General features: G+C 39.6%; 2 protein-coding genes across 2 annotated transcripts; both read left to right on the top strand.

Annotated features, from left to right (window-relative positions):
• The first annotated feature begins 3,506 nt into the window (after positions 1-3,506).
• LOC307027797 (GTPase IMAP family member 7-like) lies at positions 3,507-5,769 on the top strand. Its single transcript, XM_079696153.1, has 2 exons — positions 3,507-3,657; positions 4,481-5,769. Exons 1-2 carry the CDS (start codon positions 3,633-3,635, stop codon positions 5,374-5,376), a joined length of 921 nt encoding a protein of 306 aa, XP_079552279.1. The 5' UTR covers positions 3,507-3,632; the 3' UTR covers positions 5,377-5,769.
• A 6,712-nt stretch (positions 5,770-12,481) lies between these two features.
• On the top strand, positions 12,482-22,916 carry LOC307027793 (cytoplasmic 60S subunit biogenesis factor ZNF622-like). Its single transcript, XM_079696149.1, has 8 exons — positions 12,482-12,641; positions 13,659-13,931; positions 15,705-15,999; positions 17,250-17,543; positions 19,053-19,215; positions 19,434-19,549; positions 20,665-20,808; positions 22,362-22,916. Exons 2-8 carry the CDS (start codon positions 13,665-13,667, stop codon positions 22,493-22,495), a joined length of 1,413 nt encoding a protein of 470 aa, XP_079552275.1. The 5' UTR covers positions 12,482-12,641; positions 13,659-13,664; the 3' UTR covers positions 22,496-22,916.
• The last annotated feature ends 1,961 nt before the right edge of the window (positions 22,917-24,877 follow it).

Raw genomic sequence — 24,877 nt, 5'->3', positions numbered from 1 at the left:
TACGCAAGCACCAGTGTCTTGAAGTGGATTCTAGCAGTTACTGGAAGCCAGTGAAGGGAGCGGTAATTACCACTTACTTAATAATTGGTAGCATAAACACAACTTTTGAAGTTGATTACTCAAAAAATTAAGTTGTTACAACTAGTTTTACCACGTGATTTAAAAGGGTTTTTAAGTTGTATGTACTTAATTACCATCATTGTGAACACAAGTTTTTAAGTTTATAAATGAAGTTGCTCCAAATATATTGTATTCAATAGTTGTTTTTTTTAGCTTTTTCATGATTCCACAACAAAAATGTTAGGTAATTAACTTTTTTATTTTGAACTGGAGTTGTTTATTTTAACACATGATATTTAAATCAGGAAAGACTTAATTTTGTTTAAAGAACATTTATTGACACATGTTATATGATAAATGTTAAGTCTTTGGCGATTAGACCCCGATCCTGATTTCGTATATCTAAAGGGGGAAATGCAGCTGTGAGCATATAGGGAACCCCCCGGGGTCTAGACACTCGTGATGATGCTGAAGAGCTGGATTTGATGAGGAGATGGGATGAAGAGGAGGTGTGATGAGGTCTTTGGATTAACTCTCCTGGCACGGATGTGATGAAGGAGGTGGATGGGGAGGAGGTGGATGGGGAGAAGGCGGGCGGGAAATCACAGCTGACTGCAGGAGAGAGGAGAACCATTTTATAGTTTGGCTGCAGCACGGTGATTGGCTGCTGGAGATTGAGGTGAAATGTAATAGGTTAAAGAGAACGCCTGTGATGAGCTGATTATATGCAGCTGCGGAGTGAATGTATATGTATACCCAGTCTTCCTGAAAGAACTTGAGCTGAGCTTCATTTAAATCTTGAGAAGAAAAGAAAGGGAAATGAAAGGGGACACAGTAAATACATGCTGCCATCACATCGAAGTTAGAGGCCTTTGCATATTTAAAACCAGTGCCAAATATTTAAAATCTGTAAAGTTTTTGTAAAACTACAGAAACAAACTCTCAATGGAACCAATCTGCAGATCACACACATCAATTTGACAAAAGATGTAACAAAGATGTTTACACTGCCGACAGTCATTATTTCAAACAGTATGAACACATTTAACGCAGAATGCTTGCTCATTCATTTGTTTCCCTCGACAACGATGGTTGCCATCGTTTGGTCAGATCCTGGGGTGGACCGGTCACTGATGAAGGCGATATTCATCACAAGTTGTCCATCAAGGCCTGCCTCAAACTCTTTTGTGTCATTTTGAAGCAAATTAAATGATAGGTCAGCACATAAGAGATAATGAATTAGGTAACTGCATCCTTTTTAAACTGTCACTCTTAGTGAATTCAGAGCCATTATTACCAGCTGCTAATGCCACGCTGGTATTGTTTTCACCTTGTGAGTCTGCATGTGTGTCATCATGGCAATGTGGTCCTGAAGAAGCACAGAGGTGCTTTTGAGTAATTTGTGTTTAAATGCGACAGATTTTGTCATAGCGATATAATCAAAACCATGCAGTTTCTTTCTCATCTTTTTTGCAGGTTCCATACAATATTTGAACTGGTAAGTGAAGAGCAGAAGCCACTTGTCAAATTTTAAAATGTGTCCTGATGATCAATCGGTAGGTTTCCCTCTGACCTCTGGGTTGACTGTTAAAAGAATAAAAGTGAAACTAATAAAGTAACTAGTTACTTTTTTGAGAGCAGTAAATATAACTATTACTTGTTACTTTTTAAAAGTAACTTGCCCAACACTGTTCATTTCACATCATGTTGGGAACACACACTACGAGCTACAACTAAAACTGCTGTCTGTATGGACACTTATGGTGGCATTTAAAAGAACAGGTGGCATTTCTTGTAAATGCTGATGGGAGGGTGAACCGGGTTTGCTGTTTATAGTTATCTAAATGAACAATGAACATGCAGGTGGACCAGTAGCGTGGCGTGGGGAAAAAATTAGGGGAAGCCAATAATACGTCCTTTCTTTTGGGGGGGTTGTGGTGGTCAATGTAATAACGTAGCCAGATGAGTGATTACAGCGCCCGGTATCATTTTACACACATTTGTATCATACAGATGCAGGACTTACACACGCCTGTTATCTGACCGACAGGTCCGCACGCACTCTCCAGCCGAAACTCTAATAAGCATTCATTCACAAACTAAATCAGGAGACCTTTAACGTTTTACGTCCGGTTCGCTCCTTTGTTCCTCGCTGTACACAGCTCCAGTTTGGGCATTGGCCTGTCATCAGATTGTATTTGTTGTTGCTGCTGCAGCGGAAGTTTAGTACAATTATTTTCGATTAAATACTCCGAATCTCCACCCTCCATAATTGCACTTGCTTCAGTTGCTTGCTACTTTCTAATGGCGGTGAGAGTGGTGCAGTGACGCTATCTATCTTGTATCGATTAGATTTATGATTCGAAAATTATAAAAGTAGAGTAGACATGTGGATATTATCCGACTGAACAAAACGTTTATTTACCTAACAGGTTCGTTTTCCACTGACCTTTTTTCGAGCTATTTTCCAAAATCCTATGGAGAAATCCCATTGCTATTTTGTCGAGGGAAACCGAGCGCAGCTTACTTCTGCTTTTTGGGACGCGTCACTGCACCACTAAATTGATGCGATTTGATTGGATTGCGAGGCAAGGGAAGCCAGCCGCCTCTGGCTTCCCTTGGCATGGACCTGAACAATCACAGGTTGGCAGGGGCATGACGTGAGCCTCATCTGATTGGTCAATCCCTCCATTTTTTTTCACCAAGGGAAGCAAATTTCGGCTGGCCTCCTCTCGCAACAGAGAGTGCAATCTACTGTTTCACCATAACATGTAGAGGGGCGCTGTTTCACTCTTTGTAAAATACTCAATGAGAATGGGGGAGAGACGGGCCGGCAGCAACACACAACAAAGAATTTCCGAAACTAAACGAAGTGTTTTTATTTATTTATTTATTAAAATGATAACTACAATCCGAAAAAACAGGGGAAGCCTGGCTTCCCTTGGCCTCCAGGAGAAAACGCCACTGAGGTGGACTGGATATTCAAGCTGTGATAAAAACAGAACAATAAAGGGCGTGAATCAACAAGTTCCAACGATCATTGAAGAGCTGAGAAAAAACAGCCGTGATAAGTCCATGTTTCTTCAAAACGCTTTGAGAGCTGCAGACTGCTGAAGGTGCTTCAAACTGTAAATAAAATGTAGCTCTACATGTCCATGTGACCTTGGGAAAGATACTTAACCACACATTTGTATGGCCAACGTGTGTGAGTGTGTGTGAATGTTAGCCTCCCTGAGCACCTTGCATGGCAGCCTCTGCCTCTATGAATGTGTGTGAATGGGTGAATGTTGATATGTAAAGAGCATTGAGGGCTTATATCTAAAATATGATCTGTTCAATAAAACAAATTCTGAACACATGAGGCTGTGTTTCCCCTTGTTCTGTTTATTCAGGGAAGGATTTATACTTTTTAATCTAAGAATCATCCCACTGTAGCTGAAATTCAGACTGTGATGTCAGCAGTGTGTGGGTGTGGTTTGCTTCATGAAGTCTGTATTTAAGGAGTTGTTGTTGCAGACTAACTTCCCTTCCTCAGCTCAGCAGCAGACCAGCTCCTCCCTCCAGAACCAACTATGGCCAGCAAACATGCCCAAAATGGTAAGTGAATAAACTTTATTGTTAATGATGATTGCAACTTATCTAAATACACATTTATTGATGGATACGTAGCTTGTCATATTTCCTAATAATGAACAGATCAAAACAGTTAAAACAAAATTTATATTTCTTAAGTTCCAAGCATTTTAAGAGCCTGGGTGATTTTGAGAATGTGACTCTGCTTTTACTTGCTTGAATTACATTCTTCACAAGACTACATAGTTAGGGGTAGCCAGTCAGAAGTCTGTTTGGGCTCCTGGTTATAACTAAAGGGAACTTATACCCTTCAAAAAAAATATTAGGCCCAAAATGGGGTTAATTTGTAGAAGTATGTTTGATAGAAACTAAACATGTTGTAAGGACTATTTGTAAAAATTAAATATATCTTATTAAAATAAATGTACAGCTAGAGGCCACTGCTGCACCATTTCAGTTCAGGTTGTACACAGGCAGTTAAGAAGTCAAACATCCAGGCAAGAATAACATTTAGTTTGATTTTAATTTCCTTAATTTGTGTTCATCATGGTGCCTCTCTCTCTTGCTCCGGTGAAGACAAAACAAGGTCCCTTCAAAGTGCATCTCTTGACATTGACAGACCCTCTACCTTTATCACCAAACCTGCCAGTCACCTAATAAACCCTTTCTATGGTGAGAATAGCGTCTACAGGAATAAATGAAAAATATCAATTGAATGACATCTAGACATGTTCTAGATTATTAAAGCATCTTGAGCCCACCCCCCTCTCTGTCAACATTGTTCATGTGGTAGTTGAACCATTTTTATAAATACCGAGATTGATCAATATTTCTTCATTGTTTTCAGCCCTCCGATCAGAATCAAACAGATACAATAACGATGTGCTCCGGATTGTGATGGTGGGGAAGACCGGAGTTGGGAAGAGCGCCACAGGAAACACCATTCTGGGACAAGATTTCTTTAAATCAGAGTTCTCTTTTGAATCCTGTACTGTAGACTGTTCTAAGGCCTTTAGTAAGGTTGATGGACAAACAGTTAAGGTTATTGACACTCCAGGTCTGTGTGACACCAAGGTCGTAGAAGAGGAGACCAGAAAGATTGTTGGTAAGAGCGTTTCTTTTGCTTCTCCTGGACCCCATGTCTTCCTGATCATCATCAGACTGGGCAGATTCACAGAGGAAGAAAAACAGACAGTTCAGAAGATTCAGGATATCTTTGGAGTAGAAGCAGACAGATATAGCATGGTTCTCTTTACCTACGGTGATCTGCTCAAAGGGAAACGCATCGAAGATTTCTTGAAGAAAAGTGAAGAGCTGCAGGAACTTGTGAACAGATGTAACGGGCAGTACCACGTCTTCAATAATGAGGAGAAGGATCGTTCTCAGGTCAAAGAGCTGCTCGACAAGATCAGAAACATAGCAGAGAGCAACGGAGGAAGCCATTACACCAATGACATGTTCCAGAAGGTAGAGAGGGCCATAGAAGAGGAGAAACAGAGAATCCTTAAAGAGAGAAAAGAGAAAATACGCAAAAAGGAAGAGGAAATGGAAAAGATAATGGCAAAAAAGTATGAGAAAGAATTAAAAGAAGCCAAAGAGGACAAGGAGAGGTTGCAAAAGCTAAATGCAGATCGCCAAAGAGAAATGGGGGAGCAGAGTAGGAAGATAAGAGAAGAAGAGGAAAGGAAGGCCAGAGATGAAGCTGAGAGAAATAAACCTTGGTATGAATGTACAATTTTATAAATTCCTTTTTGAGGTCATACTTAACAACTGAGATGTTTTTCATGAGAGAGTCTGACCTTCTGATGCTGGACAGCAGCAGATTTACCGAACCTCCTTGATCCTCTTCAGTCCCCTTTCTGATGTATTTGTTTGGTGTGATTTATAGTAATATCAGTTATTTCTAGGATTGTGTGTTTTGACCAAATACTAAACAAATGTCACAAATTGTCCAGAACCAAGATCTCTGATTTGTTCTTTGACTGCTATTGCTTTACAAGAACAAATCAAAACGTTCAAATCTTTATATGTAATGAATTTTGAAATCAAAAATGAAAAGGATGGAACACACATTAATGTGTAAAGACAAACATCACGTGATTAATAATGTGCCACAATAAAAGACTGTTGAGTTCACATTGAGTGTGTTATGTGCTTTTGTTGTTTAATTAAAGATTAAAAGAGGGTTTATCTTATTATAAATCACAGTATTATTCACAACTGGATCTAAATCATTTGTTCATTTTCATGTCATTATAGAAAAGACGAAATAATGGAAATGAACGTGTGCTAAATCTGAGCTTTTTAAATCGTGGTAACTTTAAGGATTTTCAATTATTGACCTTTATATCCAGAAAATACCTTAAACTCATTAATTATCTCAATAATAACTGAACTTTTTAAATGGTTTGGACAACCAATCACTAGAGCTTTAGAGAGGAACTTTAGGGACAATCTGTTAAATGCATTTGTTGGTAGCATGACAACTCTTCTGAAAACACAGCCAAGCAGTTTGCATCAACACATGCATCTAAAGGGATAAGTTATCCTGGAACTATTTATCTTTGTTTTAAACATAAGGGTTTTTTGTAAACAGACATTACACAGTAGCATTCACGTGTTAATAAGCCCACTGTTTAAATACATTCAGTCAATTAAAACATGTTCTAACAAATCTTAGTTTTTTTTAAAAGCCCAATAACTCGAACAAGCTTGAAATAGACCCTTCATATTTCCCCTTATAAGTAATAATAATACATTCGATTTATAAAGCACCTTTCATTGCTCACAGCAATCCCAAGGTGTGTGTGTGTGTGTGTGTGTGTGTGTGTGTGTGTGTGTGTGTGTGTGTGTGTGTGTGTGTGTGTGTGTGTGTGTGTGTGTGTGTGTGTGTGTGTGTGTGGGGAGACCTTCACTCCAGAGCTATAGGTGCCTGTCTTAACACCCCATGGCCCTGCAGTCGGCCAGAGGCTGTAAAAGTCCTGGAAAGCAGGCAGGCACCTCGTTTGAGAGATGACTGTGTGTGTATTAGAGAGCCTGAGGAGACACATTTTTACCACCCATGCTTGACTGTTTATATGTGCACTTTCAACTGTATACAATACAACACAAAAATGCCCAGTGCTGCTAAGAAATAAGTTCAGAAAGCTCTGAAAGCTCTAACAAAAGTAACTCTCCAGGTATTTCAGACAGAGTATGCGGATTCGGTCTGATCAGAACAAAGAAAGCACATTTTGCCTTCCTAATGTCACACTTTCCTAATTTCTATGGCCTGTGTCTGTAGAGTTGGGGGAGACTGTCTCCCCCCTTCCTGCCATCTCTCTCTGTTTCTGCTGATGTGTAAAATATACAAAATAACGTTTTATATACTTACTCTCTTGTTAAAAGGTGATGAAGTTTGCAGCGTAAGCCAGCCATCAGTGTTCTAGTTTTAAGGTTTTGCATACCTCAAAGTGTGTCTAAAAGTATCTTGGCAAGAGAAAAAAAAAAGCCAAACTTCGCTCCATGTCCTGACAGGCTGGTATTCGTACAACCTGCACAAACACAATACTGCACCATGATTACAAATGGTGAAATACAATGTAAAACTACCGAAAAATACCAGCTCCTTAAAACACAACCGCTCTACTCAACGCAACTCTTCTATACCCGCGGTCAGAGAGGGAGATGTGTCCCCTGCGTGATGTAATATGACGCGTTTGACGTAAGACCTTAAAAAAAAGCCGTTTATAACATTAGAGCTCAAAATTGCTCCTTTCCCTCTGGATTCCTGCCCTTATGTCTCGTAAAACATATCAAATCCTGCATTCACTTTTTTAATTGTAATTTTCAAGCAAGTTTAATCATAAATGTAGAACAAATAAAAACCTGCGAGATGCTCTTTAAGGGAGCAGAGACGAGGCATTTGAGTCCTGCAGGATTTCCCCGTCAATATCAGTGTCTCGAAAACACATGTTGGCGACTGAAAGACATCCAGTGTTTGTTCTTTTCCTGAAGCATCCTACAGTGTCTCAACTTAAAGAGGACCACAAACACACACAAAATGTGATACCATTTTGAGATTTGGGGATATTTATCTCCCATTCTTTCACTTTTTCTGACATTTTAAACACCAAACATGTCGTTAATGTCTCTGTTTAGTGAACTACAGCAAAGCCTGTACATTATATATATCACACTTTATCTGTAGACAAATGCAGGAAATTACTTTTTTAATGCAGTATTTTCAGATTTATGGCGCAATGCAAAGATATTTCGCTCTGTGCAAACCTTTGACTCTAATATGTCAACAACATGAAACAAGAATATGAACCTGGCTTTATCCAATGTTCACACAAGAGTTCTACATCCTGACACATCCTTCATCTACACTGTCTCAACTGAAAGAGGACCAGAAACACATTAAAAATATAATAAAATGTGGAGACTTTGGGATATTTATCTCCCATTCTTTTACTTTTCGGGCATTTTACAGACCAGACATGTCGTTGATGTCACTGTTTACCAAACTACCACTTTTTCTGAAAAATGCATAAAATTATGCAATATATGTTAAATACATGGTTTATACATGTGATTACTGGGTTTCCATTTCTTCTGATTACCTCGTTTGGGAGAGCACATTTGCCGCAAGCAAACCTACCTCTTTTGGATTTGGAAAGGTTGGCTTGTATGCCAGTATATTGCCATAAATATGATGATGGATTATCAGTAACAATTTCAACGTAACACAGAGACATTGGATTAACCTTGAGCAGCGTTTTTATTCCGGTGAACACAACTTTTGATCACAAATAAAAAAAAAGGTAAGATGTAATTATTGTTATGATTTTGAAACCGGATGTTGTTTTCTTTCTCTTTTCTGGCTGATAGCTCCACGAATTCTGGTCATACAGCGATGACATTACATGTATGGAATCTGTGGTATCTCAGCTTGCTAGCCGATATATTGTTTGTGCAGTTACGATAAGTAATAAGGGCATTTCTACCGTGAGTTCTGTGCAAAGTGCAAATAGTTTCATCAATGTTAAGAAGCCCTGAGACACAGTCTCGAAAAAAAACTTTCACGAGCGCCGATTGGGGGGGCTCTCGTCCTTAAGAGGTTAACAAACAGAGACTCCATCTCGAGCATCGTTGATGGTTCTATTCAGCCTTCTGATGATGCTTGCTCATCTGTGTCCTCCCATGCCACATTGCCTGTTTCTCCAGGGCCTATGACGGCAAGCCTAGACCAGCGCTCAAAGGGTTGGCCCTCGGAGTTTGCGATCCCCCGTTTCTCTTCCAGTACAGAGATTCTGCTTCAGTCAGGCAACGAAAATGTCAGTTGTCCTGGGACTCCTTTTGGAACCAAAGATGTCATCTCAATACTTCCACACATTCTTGGAAAATTAGCCGAGGTCATTTATGAGTACACTGCTTATCCTTCAAGTGCAGAGTTAAGTCAAGTAGCAGAGGCCCTGATAAAAAAACATCCCTGCCTTAAAAAACCAGGATCTTACAATGGATTTTATGGACTTTATGGAGCTGTTAAAATATAAAATGAACAGCTTCAGATCGAAACTTCGAGGTCTTGGCTGTCCAGAAGTTCTGGTGAACTCACTCAAGAGGAAACCAGCAGAGGACCAGACTCCTGCTAAAAATGTCAAAAAGGCTAAAAAGGCTGGAGTTAATTACCACCTCGTCCTCAAGGTGAAACCAGTGGACGTTTGGACCTCTTAAGTGAAGTGACGAAAAGGGATAATTGCCAGGTGGTTGCTGAGAAAATGGCCAAGACGTTCTATCTTCGTAGGCAAGAAATTATTATTGAAGCCCCTGCAATCAAGGACTTCATGGAGCGCTGGCCTACATTATTTGATGCAACACAGGTAAAAATGTCTCTTATAGTTTGTATTTAAAGCCATGATATTGATTGTTTGGTAGCCAATAAACTACATTTTTTGATTTATTGATTTCTCCCTCTTCAGGCAGCTATTGGTTACACTTGCAGAACTTTATTATAATCAGCTTGAAGTTAGTTAAACATGCTACAGATAGTTAATCCATGACAGTAAACATGTAGTCCCCTGTATCATGAAAGCCTGAAATATGCTTGTAACAACTGTTACAGTTTGCTTTAGCAGGATACAAAGGGTTTTTACTTTCCAAGTGACCAATATGGAGAGTGACTTCACTTGGAATGGAAAACCAGTAAAAAATAATGCGTAATTTCAGTGACTTGCTTTTTTACCACTCAGTGGCGGCCGGCCCATAGGGGCGCTAGGGGCGCCGCCCCACCTCTTCCCACATACAAAAAAACATATTTAAAAAAATATTAAATTAAAAAATATATATTTAAAAAAATATATATTTCAAAAATATATATATATATATTTATTTTTTTAATGAACAAGGTAAATATCATACAATTGGTATCAGTCAAATGTATAATCTACAATACAATCTTGTTTAAAATTGTGTTACGATGTCTAAAGTTACTGATAAGTCACATGTTTCCTGCCTGGCCTTGCCCTAAGCATTAGTTTATCATCACGGGGCGCTGCCCCCGAGCCAAACAGCAGCAACCAGCATGTTGCAAAAGTCTCAATAGTAAACTGTGCCGCCGAAACATAATTTCAGCCAATCAGCGCCGTCAAATATTTTGGTCACGTGCGTGCGCTGATGTGAGTTGTTTTTTAGACTCGTGAGGAACTGGGGTAGTATCTATTGTAACGCAGTGTAGGCGGAGCCGTGACGTCATCTTCAATGAGCTCCCCAGAAAAACAACACAGCCGTTAGCTCTTAGCACTCAGAGCTCACAGCTCTTCATATCTGTTCAGAAACTAGACAAAAGTTAAACAAGTACAAACCACATACTGTCTGTGTCATGGCGAATACAGTCGCTGGTTTATTTATGTCTGTATAGGCCGTTGTTGTGAGTGTGGACGGTCGGAGCATTTACAACGTTAGCTTAGCCAAATCTCCATTAGAAAACACGCATTTTAAAAGGTTTTTCGCCTGCCGTCTGTCTGCAGACTTGTCAAAGCCTTAATTCATGGTTTTTACTATCCGGTATCAGTATGTTGTGACTTCGGCATCATTTTTTAAACGTGTATTACAATTAAATCACGGTCAAATATGTTCATCTTGTTGTAGTTGTAGCCCCCTTGACAGCGATTCGCTCTCTAGTTTTAGACTGCGGTCAAGCCAGCCTCCACTCGGAAAAACCTAGTCAAGCCAGCCCTCACGTGATATTGCGGTGCGCGAATATCCTATGTATTACGGTAGAGTCAAAAAGAAATCTCCCTCTGTGTTTAGATGAGAATTAAACAAAAACCGTCCAGTATCAAAGACTCATTTCACTTCAGGGTGATAGCAGGACATCCCATCTAGTCACTCAGAAAAGATCAGGACATTCTGATGTAGAGTTTCAAAATAAAAGACCTTTGAAGTCTCATATATGAGCTATCATCCCTGTTTTTAGATGAGAATAAAACAAAGACTGTCCAGTATCATAGATCCATCTCACTCCAGGGTGATAGCAGGACACCCCATGTAGTCACTCAGAAAAAATCTGGACATTCTGATGTACAGTTTCAAAATAAAAGACCTTTGGGGACAGGGATGATAGCTCATATATATATACAACATATACATAAATTGAGTGCTTGATAAGTCATAGCACCACCTAAGGACAACAGGAAGTCAGCCTCATGTGACAAACATCCTGATAATAACGATGTGTGGTCTACAATTGTTGTTTAGTGACATTCTGTTTGTTTATAGTGTTTCCTCTAGCACCACATAGTGGACATATAAAGTGGTGCAAGGTGTGCAATGATTGTAACTTCCAGCAAATCACACTCCATTCAACACATGTGATATTAATACTCTTTTGTTTACCACAGAACATAAATCTGGGTTTTGTGGTTTAATGGGTCATTTATCTCAGTGATGTAAGAAACGTGTGGAGTGCATGCATGTGTTTCAGGTAATCACTGTGACTGCACCACAGACAATGATAATTATGTAGAGATTGTGAATAATGTGTTGCTCAGTGATCATGAAATAAAGCTGATAATAAATGAGTAATGCTTTACTGACATCATTCGAGGTATATGTGTAAAAAGACAATTAATCCTAAAGAAAAGGTGTAAAATACCCTTACAGTGGGATGAAGAAAGGTTTTGTGATTTCTGATGTGCAGGAAGAGGTTGATATAAGAAGGTGTTAACACTCCATCCTTAAGTTTACCACTAATCAGTGAGACGTAACGTATTCTTCCCAGAGGGGAAATTGCATTTGTCACAGCAAGAAAAGAGCCAAAGACAGCTTAATATAAACCAAAATCAACACATCTGGAGATACATGATGTTCACTGGACAGGAAGGGGAGGAAAAACTTGAAGTCTGAAAACTATCTCAAGCTCAATAAGTATATTTACCTCTAAGATGCAGTGGAACAGAAGGGTAGGCCCGTACAGTACTTTTCAATGGGACATTGTTATCCCTTGGTTGTTCAGCCTGATGACTGCAGACAAAAAATACTATCCTTTGTCAATAATATCAATCGAGTATCCAAAGAATACACACTATGAAAACTCAAACTCTCTACAATTGACCAATGTACTACCAATACAAAAACTCATGCACATACATAGGTTAAGAAGTGTGCAAATGTATTCAGTTTCCTATCCATGTGGAACATTGTTAAGTGAGGGGGGTATCTCACATCCTTTCGGGGGTCCGGGGCATGACATACTTAAGATTTTGAAGTTAAATGCATGAAACTGGTCCACTTTGATGGTAAAATTGAGATCTATGGATACATCTCTCAACATAGATGGTTCTGGTCCACACTCCAATACAGTAGGTGGCGGTAAGGTAAGAAGAGGAGAAGTGAGCACGGAAGTGAGCATCACGTGTTTCCTTCATTTCTCCATGCGTATTGTGCCGTAGAAAGCAAGACAGGAGCTAATTTATCCAAACAAGAGATTAAAACACCTTCTTTAGAGGAGACAGTTCACTAAACAGGTGAGTAAACATGTTTTAAACTGTCGGTTGGTTTGAGTATTTTGAATGTCGCAGATTCTAACGGTTTTTAACGGATGTTTACTTAGCCGAAACTGTTGGTTGCTAGTCGATGTTAGCTTATTTAGCTTGTCTTAAAATCACCAATACAATGTAATAGTTCGTGTTTTTATTTTTTTGTACGTTTGTTTAGTTGTAGTTGGGGACGTTAGGGATCTATTTCAGTTCATTTTATTACGTAATGTAGGGCTTTTACCAGAGCACTAGCTGTTGATAGCTAGGTAGGCTAACCGACAACTGACCAGACTTCATCTTAGGAGTTACAAACCGGTAGTATGAGAAAAATAAAGGGCATTAAAGCAAGGAGACATATCACAGTAGAGACACTAAATACCCGTGGTATAAGTATATTTACTCAAGTACTGTACTTCAGCACAATTTCGATGTACATTTTTTACTACGACTTCTACTCCACTACAGTTCAGAGGTACATGGTGTACTTTTCCTCCACTACATGTATTTAATACCTTTAGTTACTTTACAGATGTGGATGAATGATGTGAAATATAATCAAGTGTTAAATCAGACTTTAGTTCCACCTGGAGTAAATCCACCAGCTACCCTGCAGTATACAAAGTCATTCAAACTAGCTGCACCTTTACCAGCTTTGAGAACACTTTCATGATCAATCATTATAAAACATATCATATCTATTATTCTGAAATGGACCAATCTGCACAATGACTACTTTTACTGTCTTTCACTATATTTTGATGAGAATACTTTTCTACTTTTACTTGACTAAAATGTAGAAAAGCATCATCATGTTAATCACATAGCTATCATATGCCTCAAACAGTCCTGATGCTCTTCTAGGTAATCATACATCCTGTCATGTACACAGCTACAGTTGGGATACCTTTTTTTATCAGGTTACTCTGATATTACTATTTACTATGACATTCAGTATTTTCCCAACAGTAAACAATCTTATTTCAACATCCCCCTTGTTCCCCTCAGGTTGCCATGTCCTCCTACACCTGCATCAGCTGCAGAGTGGCCTTCGCAGATGGCGAGGTCCAGCGGGCGCATTATAAAACCGACTGGCATCGCTACAACCTGAAGCGTAAAGTCGCCGACATGCCGCCGGTCACCGCGGAAAACTTCCAGGAGCGAGTCCTGTCTCAGCGAGTGGCCGCGGAGAAACAGCTGAGCGACACGACGGCCACCGAGGGCTGTGCCGTCTGCAGCAAGAAGTTCTCCAGCATCAACGCCTACCAGAACCACCTGCAGGTCCAAAACCCACTCATCTGTTTGCAACTCACACACACATTATATAGTATCAGGTCCAAAACCATCCATCTGTTTGCAACTCACACACACATTATATAGTATCAGGTCTGAAACCCACTCATCTGTTTGCAACTCACACACACATTATATAGTATCAGGTCCAAAACCCACTCATCAGTTTGCAACTCACACACACATTATATAGTATCAGGTCCAAAACCCACTCATCAGTTTGCAACTCACACACACATTATATAGTATCAGGTCCAAAACCCACTCATCAGTTTGCAACTCACACACACATTATATAGTATCAGGTCTGAAACCCACTCATCTGTTTGCAACTCACACACACATTATATAGTATCAGGTCTGAAACCCACTCATCTGTTTGCAACTCACACACACATTATATAGTATCAGGTCCAAAACCCACTCATCTGTTTGCAACTCACACACACATTATATAGTATCAGGTCCAAAACCCACTCATCTGTTTGCAACTCACACACACATTATATAGTATCAGGTCTGAAACCCACTCATCTGTTTGCAACTCACACACACATTATATAGTATCAGGTCTAAAACCCACTCATCTGTTTGCAACTCACACACACATTATATAGTATCAGGTCTAAAACCATCCATCTGTTTGCAACTCACACACACATTATATAGTATCAGGTCTAAAACCATCCATCTGTTTGCAACTCACACACACATTATATAGTATCAGGTCCAAAACCCACTCATCTGTTTGCAACTCACACACACATTATATAGTATCAGGTCTAAAACCATCCATCTGTTTGCAACTCACACACACATTATATAGTATCAGGTCTAAAACCATCCATCTGTTTGCAACTCACACACACATTATATAGTATCAGGTCCAAAACCCACTCATCTGTTTGCAACTCACACACACATTATATAGTATCAGGTCTAAAACCATCCATCTGTTTGCAACTCACACACACATTATATAGTATCAGGTCTAAAACCATCCATCTGTCTGTCTTAAATATTCAGCTTCAGCTAGCAATCAGGTATCTTCGAATCTACTTACAAATAAATATGGGGAAGTGTAAGTTCAACCGTATTTGGTTGGAAAACATTGAATTTAGTGCTTGGTTAAAACCAGTGGAGGGGAACGTGTTTGAAGCCCGCTGCACCTTTTGCTAATGTAGCGTTAGCTCCCGCAACAACACCGGGGGACCTCCGGGTGACGTTTGGGTCTACGTCAACCCTAAAAGCGGAGGTGCTGTGGACGCTAAATACCGTAGCTAAACACCAATCATACAACAAGCCAGCAGAGCTCTGACTATAGCTCTTGACACACACACACACACACACACACACATACACACACACACACACACACACACACACACACACACACTCACACAGTTCTGTGTGCTGTTATGTTCAGTCATCGTTCTTGTGTTGAACGTGAATACATTCACTTTGTAAGTAATTATGGGACGTATTTCATCTTTCCTTCATACTTTCTTGCCGTGAAATAGGTCTTAAATTCTATTCAAAGAGGTCTTAAACAGTCTAACATTTGAGTTGGTGAAACCGGCAGGAACCCTGAACACATCAATCTTATTACAAATTAAAATTAATTTAGTTTTACTTGCACTCTTTCCTTTTGCTGCTCTGTTGGAGGAGCCTGTGACGTCAGATTTCCATTGACATATCTGAACTGTAGCTAAAGTGCAAATGACAATAAAAGCCTCAAAACTTAAAGTCTTGACTCTGCAGTCCCACAAACACCTGCAGGCGGAGAAGCAGGCGCTGCTCGCCGCCCAGAAGAAGGTGGACCAGATGAACGAGAAGAACCTGGAGAAGGGGCTCGGCGAGGAGAAGGAGGACCGAGACGCCAGAAACGAGGCGCTGCAGCAGGCGCTGAAGGAGCAGCAACGACCCAGTGCAGCGGCTCAGGCAGCGAAGAAGCCGAGGACAGCGGAGCAGCTGGAGTGTCCTCCCAGGATGATGTGGCTGGAGGAGCAAGCCAAGAGGAGGGAGAAGGACACTGGAGCTACAGCTGCTGTGGAAGGTAAGGAAAGGAGACGAGTGAGGGCTTCACTTTCCATCTGTAGTCCCTGGACATCAACATGTGTCCCCTCTTCTTCATGTGTCTTCTACATCAACATGTGTCCCCTCTTCCTCATGTGTCTTCTACATCAACATGTGTCCCCTCTTCTTCATGTCTCTTCTACATCAACATGTGTCCCCTCTTCTTCATGTCTCTTCTACATCAACATGTGTCCCCTCTTCCTCATGTCTCTTCTCCATCAACATGTGTCCCCTCTTCTCCATGTCTCTCTACATCAACATGTGTCCCCTCTTCTTCATGTCTCTTCTACATCAACATGTGTCCCCTCTTCTCCATGTCTCTTCTACATCAACATGTGTCCCCTCTTCTCTATGTCTCTTCTACATCAACATGTGTCCCCTCTTCTTCATGTCTCTTCTAGATCAACATGTGTCCCCTCTTCTTCATGTCTCTTCTACATCAACATGTGTCCCCTCTTCTTCTTCATGTCTCTTCTACATCAACATGTGTCCCCTCTTCTCCATGTCTCTTCTACATCAACATGTGTCCCCTCTTCTTCATGTCTCTTCTACATCAACATGTGTCCCCTCTTCTTCATGTCTCTTCTACATCAACATGTGTCCCCTCTTCTTCATGTCTCTTCTACATCAACATGTGTCCCCTCTTCTTCATGTCTCTTCTACATCAACATGTGTCCCCTCTGTGGAAAGAGACTCTGAAAGTTTCAGGAACAAAGATTCTCTCTCTTTTTGATCCATTTCTATAAAAACCTGTCTGAAAATGAGCTGATCAGATTTTGGCCACTTTATGATGTCATAACGATGTTTTGTCTTGTGTAACCATTAGCCAATCAGCAACCAAGGTACCCCCCCCCCCCCCCCCCTTATCACCTGAATCTCCTCCTAGAGCTCCATTGAGTTCTTTGTAACCAAATGTCTCTCAGAGGGGCGTGGGGAGGGGCTCCTTATTTTCATCTAAAGTAACAGACAGAGAGTCAGCACTTTGGAAACAGGGCTGAAACAGAGGGGATTATGGGTAATGCTGCAATGATCTGTTTGGTGTTTCAGCCAATCAGAGACAGGCTCTGGATATATCTGAGACCTGTGAGATATTGATGAAGAACTGAATAATAAGGGACCTTTTTTAAATACAAAACAAAAAAGCACATGTTAAAACACAGGCAGTGGGTTAAGCAACAATAAAATAAATAAAGCTTCTGACTCCAATATTTTCCTTTAACAATGTTCCAGAAGAGTGGGAGGACGTTGAGGGGGAGGAAGACGATGATGATATGGAGGAAGAGGAGGAGGAGGATGATGAGGAGGAAGAGGAGACGATGGACCAGGAGGAAGGGGATGCTGCTGCCGTGTCCGCCCCACGTCCAGCTGCTCTGCCGGGGTCCATCCCCGTCACCGACTGCCTGTTCTGCTCACACCACTCCAAGTCCCTGATGAAGAACGTGGCCCACATGACGCGAGTGCACAGCTTCTTCCTCCCCGACCTCGAGTTCCTCGTCGACCTCAAGGGCCTCATGCGGTACCTCGGTGAGTTGTGGAGCTGAATGAGAGGAAGCTGCACAATGGTTAAAGCAAGCTGATTTACGGTTCATTCTTTTGACTTTTCAATTCAAAGCTTTTTCTTCATTTTAATACCGTTTTTAAGACTTAATCACATCCTTGTTGGTGTTTTAACCTCAGCTTGATTATTTTTTAGACCTTTTTTTAATCTAGTCTTAGTCCTGCGTCAAATGGCCTTTTTTAGATGTTTACAAAAAAAACATATATTTTGTACTGAATTTTAATTTTTATTGCATTTATTTCTAGTCCTGTGAGAAATGCCTTTTTTATTTTATATAAATTGAACCTCTACCAATTTCCTTATCCTCGTTCAAATGTCCTTTTTATATTATCATATCGTTTTAGTTGACTTAAAGTCTGGGCAGGTTCGTCTTATCTCAGTTAAACAAAACTATCTTTTCAGTTTATTTAAAGTGAATTACAGTTAATTATTTTGACTGGTTTTATAAATCCCCCTTTGATTTTTCAACGCTTTTTCTTAATTTTTAATACCGTTTTTAAGACTTAATCACATCCTTATAAGTGTTCACTCAGCTTCTTTATTTTTTAAATAATCTTTAATTTTAAATGTTTTTATTTGGTCTTAGTCCTGCGTCAAATGTCCTTTTTAGATGTTAAAAAAAAAACATATTTTGTAATTTTGTAGTGAATTTTTTTTTTTTTATTGCTTTTATTTCTAGTCCTGTGAGAAATGCCTTTTTCATTTTATTATTAATTGAAACTAACAATTTGTGTCGATTTCTATAAATGTAGTCGTGGTTCAAATGTCCTTGTAACTTTTGTATTATCATATTAGTTGAGTCTGGGGAGGTTAGTCTCATCTCAGTAAAGGAGAAAGCAGAATAATTAAACCAAAACACAGATTTATGGATCTGATTATATTGAACATTGAAGTCGAGCCAAAATATCTCCTGCGCCTTTTTAGGACATTAATGTTTTTGAGTTGTTTCTATTATGAATCTATAAAATAAGGTAAAATGTACTTTATTAATCCCAAATTGGGAAATGTTCTTGTTGCAGCAGCATGGTAAACAATTACATAATTAGAAATTAAAAAGAGTATAAAATAAACAATTAAACGACAAAATAGAACGGTGGAAATATTTTAAATTGTCCGTGAGAAAAAATATGTAAACTATCTGACAAATGAAACACTTTTGAAGCGCTAAATCAGAGCTAACAGAATATGAAAGTGGGATATTATTTATATGTAGTGTGCAGCAATGGCGTATTAAATTAGATTTAAATTAAATGTAAAATGTACAGTATCAATATTCAATCACTGCACCTCTTAATAATTTCAGATTGAGGATTTCTGATATAAAAAAATGTAATAATATCTACTAACTTTGTGGTTATTAGTCGTGTAATAAAGAGTCTACTTAATGCTCTTGTTATTTGATGTAAATGTTTTCCAGTTTTAATTAATTGAATGTTTTCCGCCTTTTTAATGAATTGTTCCCTCTTGTGTTTCAGGAGAGAAGGTGGGAGCGGGGAACGTGTGTCTGTGGTGTAACGAGAAGGGGCGCTCGTTTTATTCGGCTGAAGCAGTTCAGAGTCACATGACCGACAAAAGCCACTGTAAGCTCTTCACAGACGGAGACACCGCTCTGGAGTTCGCAGACTTCTACGACTTCAGGTAATAAATAACCTCATTTTATAAGCATTAGTTTGAAAACAGACATAAGATGATACAAAAAATAAAACAGACTTAATTCACAAGACTTGATTTTAAGCTGATTTGAAATGGTTGTTTTTGATTGAAATGTACGTTACCGTTGTATGCTCCAGATATATTTATCTAAATATCTAAATGTTCGTCTGATTCACACTTTGTTTACTCTTTTATGGCAACAGGAGCAGCTACCCAGACAGGAAAGAGGGAGAGGACGCAGGGAAGGACAAAGACGAGCTTCCTGATGACCAGAACCTCGAGTATGACGATGAACTGCTCGAACTCACGCTGCCTTCAGGTGACTTTACCTTCATCTACTTTTAACATACATAATATTTAATAATAAGGAGCATCACATTCAAAATGGTGCTAAAATTAGGTAGCATCTCCCTGGTTCCCTCCACAAGAAGTCAATAGGGTTTTTCCATTGCATTTTGGATTATTAATAACAAACGTTTATGATACTTACACGTTTAGTCCAGCGGGATAATCTCCACATGTTAACACCACTTTAAGAACTCTTAAGTAACAGGCCAGCGTTTGGCTATAAAGGAACTACAGTACGGTCACATGACTTCACGTCACCACCGCTAAGCTAAAGGAGGCTAATGTTGGGCTATAAAGGAACTACAGCACGGTCACATGACTTCATGTTACCACCGCTAAGCTAAAGGAGGCTAATGTTGGGCTATAAAGGAACTACAGCACGGTCACATGACTTCACGTCACCACCGCTAAGCTAAAGGAGGCTAATGTTGGGCTCTAAAGGAACTACAGCACGGTCACATGACTTCACGTCACCACCGCTAAGCTAAAGGAGGCTAATGTTGGGCTATAAAGGAACTACAGCACGGTCACATGACTTCACGTCACCACCGCTAAGCTAAAGGAGGCTAATGTTGGGCTATAAAGGAACTACAGCACGGTCACATGACTTCACGTCACCACCGCTAAGCTAAAGGAGGCTAATGTTGGGCTATAAAGGAACTACAGCACGGTCACATGACTTCACGTCACCACCGCTAAGCTAAAGGAGGCTAATGTTGGGCTATGAAGGAACTACAGCACGGTCACATGACTTCACGTCACCACCGCTAAGCTAAAGGAGGCTAATGTTGGGCGTGATGACGTTTAGTCGTCTCATTTAGACTCTTGTTAGTGTTTAAATTCACCAGTGGGGTATTTACTGATGTATTTTATGTTGTAGAATAAAAATCTCTTCAGCTTGTGTTAACCACAGACCTTATTTCACACTTACAACCAAAAACACATTCAGAAAAACCATTGACTTCCAGAACAGGGGACAGGAAGTGCTACAATTCTCAGTAGTTTTAGGACTCATTCCTGCACCTCTCTTTGCTTGTTTGTGTTTGATAGCTCGTATTGTGTTAACGTGTGTCTCTGTTTCCTCAGGCGCTAAGATCGGACACCGCTCCCTCCTGAGGTATTACAAACAGCGTTTCGGCGCTCAGAAAGCTCTGGTTCTGAGCCACAACAAGAACGCCGTGGGCCGAGTCATGAAGCAGTACCGAGCTCTGGGCTGGGGAGGAGACGGAGGTGAGACTCATCCACTAAACACTATTTATATATTTATTATCATTTGATATGTCATGACAGTTAGAGAAAGAAACCGAGAGGAATCCACCAGAATAGTTCATTTATCCCGAGGGGGAATTGGGTTTTAGTATAGTCGCTCTATTTAAGAATTAAAAGAAAGGGTCAAAAATAATTGTATTTGTTTTAAACATAGCAAGTCTAAGATTGCAATGTTCAATAATACACAATGCTATTTATATAAAAACAAAAGATTTTACAAGGAATGTCCAATTAAAGATTCAATATAAAAGAATACAAATATTTATAGTTGGAAATATCTCTTCTTGGCTTTGATAGTAAAAGGAATAAAATGTGACGTTTCCCCTTTTTCAATGGGAACTATAATCATTGTGTGTCAAATGTGTGATTCAAATCAAGGTAAAGGTGCGTTTCATTTGATCACCTGGAGCAGGGACGTGTTCGCTCTCAGCATTCTCCTTATTTTCTGCTTTCAAATGAATGTCTATCAACTTTTAAGCCACAATTTTACCATTAACTTTTTTTAATCTTAGTGTTTTTTAATTGATATTTTAACTTTATGATGGATTTTAGTCTTTGGGGGGGGGGGTGAGGAAATATCCCTCTGGAGCAGTGTTTCTCAAACTCGTTCATACCAAGGACCATTTAACCAATAAAAAAACACTCGCGGCCCGCCCAACTCTCCAAAGACAATAGGCCTGCTTTCCACTCCAACAGTTTATAACAAACTACAGCCTGACCGCTTAACCTCCTCTATATCCTTCTCTTCTCTAAGCCTTTCGTTCAAACGCGATTTAAAATGCTCTCAGGTTTTACACCTCTTATGAAATGTAGACTACATTTATTACGGAGTTTATGTCCGAGCCGACCGACTCACAGATCGTTGGCTACTGAGAGAAATACAAAATACACCGCATGTAGTACGGTGCCTACAAAACAAATAAAAAACGTTTCTGCAGCCCCAAAAACCGCCTCTGATCATCAACTGACTTCATGCAACGCTTCATCAGATGCATATTTAGATAATAATCTCTATCTCACTCCGAACATCTAAATCTACTTCCAGCGCGGATACATGTTCATAAAATACATCCATTGTTTGTTGTATACGCTTCTTGAAATCTAAAAGATTGCAAATCACCTGGAAATGGAAACAAGTGGCAACATGTGTGACGAAGGTGTTGCGCTGGGCTATATCGTGCAATCGAAAGTAAAAGTCAAGCTCGCTTCATTGCGGAGATATTCCTGCGAGAGTGCGGAAAACCTAAATTAATGTATTTATTTCAAATGTGAAATGTTACCAAAATACTCACGGACCACTAGGGGGCGCTCACGCTTTGAGAAACACTGCTCTGGGGAGAACTCAAGGATTTTAGCCTTTGCAAACCATTGACATGCACTAAAACCTATACTACTCACCCAAAAGAAGCACGATAGGGTTTCTTAAAATCGAGGAAACGGTTGGAGTAAGTATCGCGTTCACTTCTCATTATACCCCGTGATAACCGATGAGTCTGCTCCCCTTTCTCTCCCAGGCTTTGCCGCCATGAACCACAAGCAGAAGGACATGCAGTACGTTCAGAAGATGAAGAACAAGTGGATGCAGAAGATGGGAATGCGCAACAACACCATCTTGCAGGCGCACTTCAGATTACAAATCATGTTCTAGACCCCGGCAGACTTCACACTCTGAGGATGTCAGCTTTTATCCAGAACACAAGACTTTCAGTGCAGCTGCAGAAACGCTGGCCTGTGGCCCGACATCATTAACACGTGGAAACAAGTGAAGCTGTGTTGTGTTTGAAGGACATGCAGTCAGTTTGATGTGGAGGAATCTTTACTTTGAATTACATGTTCAGTTAAATCTGTGTTGAATACTGTCCGTAAATCTGCTTTGAGAATCAACCCGAGTGCAAAATCAACAACTTTGTGGATAAAAAGCATGACTCACGATCATTAAACTATGTGTTGACTAAAAGCTGCAGTAAATCGATATTAAGACAATATTTTGGACTCTGTTCACTTACAAAACCTACTCTGCATGTAATACATTAAACTGATAAATGTGAAAATAAATAGTTTTCCCTTTTTATCTGATCTTAACTTGCATAACATGTTCAATTTCCACTTATGTTTTAAGCTTGCAGAAATAACCACTTCTTATTGTCTTCGATGGAAGAGGATGAGGGCAACATGTGGGTTTTTTGGTTTTTGTTTTTTCTTTACATCTGACCAAAAGTGAATTATTATTTATTTTTAAAGTCAGGATTCTGTGAACCAAAGTTGGAATTCTGAGCAGGGTTCCCGCGGGGTCTTAAAAAGTCTTACATTTGATAATCAGAATTGAAGGCCTTAAAAAGTTTTAAATATGATAAAAAAAAAATAAGAAAAGTGTTAAATATGATTTAGAAGGTCTTAAAAATGAATTTGAAAGATACTTCTGTGTTACGATCATAGATATATATAAACACTAGATGACTCACCCGCGCTGCTGGCCAATGGACACCGATGTTGCCATATGGCCGCCATCTTGCTACAGGTAGCGCTCTCATTCATAACATTATGGTTTACTATTTAAATAACCACAGCTTGCTCAATTTTCAACCAATTTTCAAACATCAAAGATGTAGTTACGATACTGCATACTTATAATCATGGACTTTCATATGAAAATAACATTAAGCAGATAAAGCAATAGCTATACACACACACAAGGTATTTATATTAAATATTTACCAATATTTTATTATATTTATATTTAAAATAAATTATAAAATTAAAATATATTTATATTTTATATATAAAAATCGGTCTCATGTTAACACTCTATAAGCCAAGGGTTGTTAATTTAGCAATGTCTTAGCTTGAAGAACAGGGACACAACTAATGACAATAGCATATGGTGGTATATTTAAGCAATAGCTCACGACAGGCCGTGGTATATGCTCATTATATCACAGCTAAGGGGCGTGGTTCGGCCCGACGCGAAATAATTATGTTGAAAATAAAATAGTCCCTCCTTTGCCTTCTGCACAAAACATTGTGCGAGGTGGTTGCTATGCGTTGATCCATTATTTGGCTGTTTATTTACATTAATGTATATGTTGCCGTTTATTGTGCAGCCACTGAAAAACTGTCCAGCATCAGTAGCATGGCTTACGTGGTCACTTGTATAGGTTGAGGTTGTTCGAGGCTGTTGCTTGGCGTGGCGAGAATATTGCTCCACTTTCTCCGGTCCCCGAGATTGGGCTTCCAGTAGCTCTGGAGAGAGCTTTCGCACCTGTGGCCACTAACGGTCATCATTTCTCAGCTTTGTTTCAAGACCCGCATCAGAAAGCTTTTGAATGGTGCTACTTTTTCCAGTTGGTCTACCTGCTCTTCACGTAGCTCTGCATGTCGTAGTTTAGGTGCTTTTTTTTTTTCTGTTGATAGGCACTGCTCAATCCACTCCTCCATACTATAGTAAGACCCCCCGGAGGTCGAAGTTCATCTTAAATGTTTCCATTTTATGCTTTGTAAGTTTGTTTCGTAACGGAAGAAATTTAAATATATTTATAAAACTGACAAGTCAAATCAAGCAATCTGATTGGTCGATAGCGTTTTTGCGGACCTCTTTGATTACAGATTTGAAAACATCGTTGCTTGCTTTAAAAGTAGCACAATTCATTATGTTAAAGCTTGGAAAGTATCTAGATACCCCTGCCCTAATGCCAAAGGAACTGCACACTGAATATGTTTTGCCGTTTGATGTCTATGTCTGGACCGCTGCGTAAAAAGGAGGCTTTCTGCCCCGTTACTTCTCCGCTGCTTTCTTGTTCCAGTATGAAAAGCAAACAGTTTGCTTTTCAACCCAACGGTATACTGTCTTTCTCAGACGCGGAGGGATACTGACTCGTTGTGAAAAGTAATTTACAATTCTACCCGTGGTATACGCTCAGTATATCACGGCTAAGAACCAATCAGATTGCTTGATTTTACTTGTCCGTTTTATAATATTTGATATTCACACCTTTATCAGAAGAACCAAACCAACATAAAATGATCTCACAGA

The sequence above is a fragment of the Notothenia rossii genome (genome assembly GCF_949606895.1).
Source record: "Notothenia rossii genome assembly, contig: scaffold_122, whole genome shotgun sequence".
Lineage (NCBI taxonomy): Eukaryota > Metazoa > Chordata > Actinopteri > Perciformes > Nototheniidae > Notothenia > Notothenia rossii.
The sequence above is the reverse complement of the archived record's forward strand: the minus strand, read 5'-3'. Positions and strand labels throughout refer to the sequence as shown.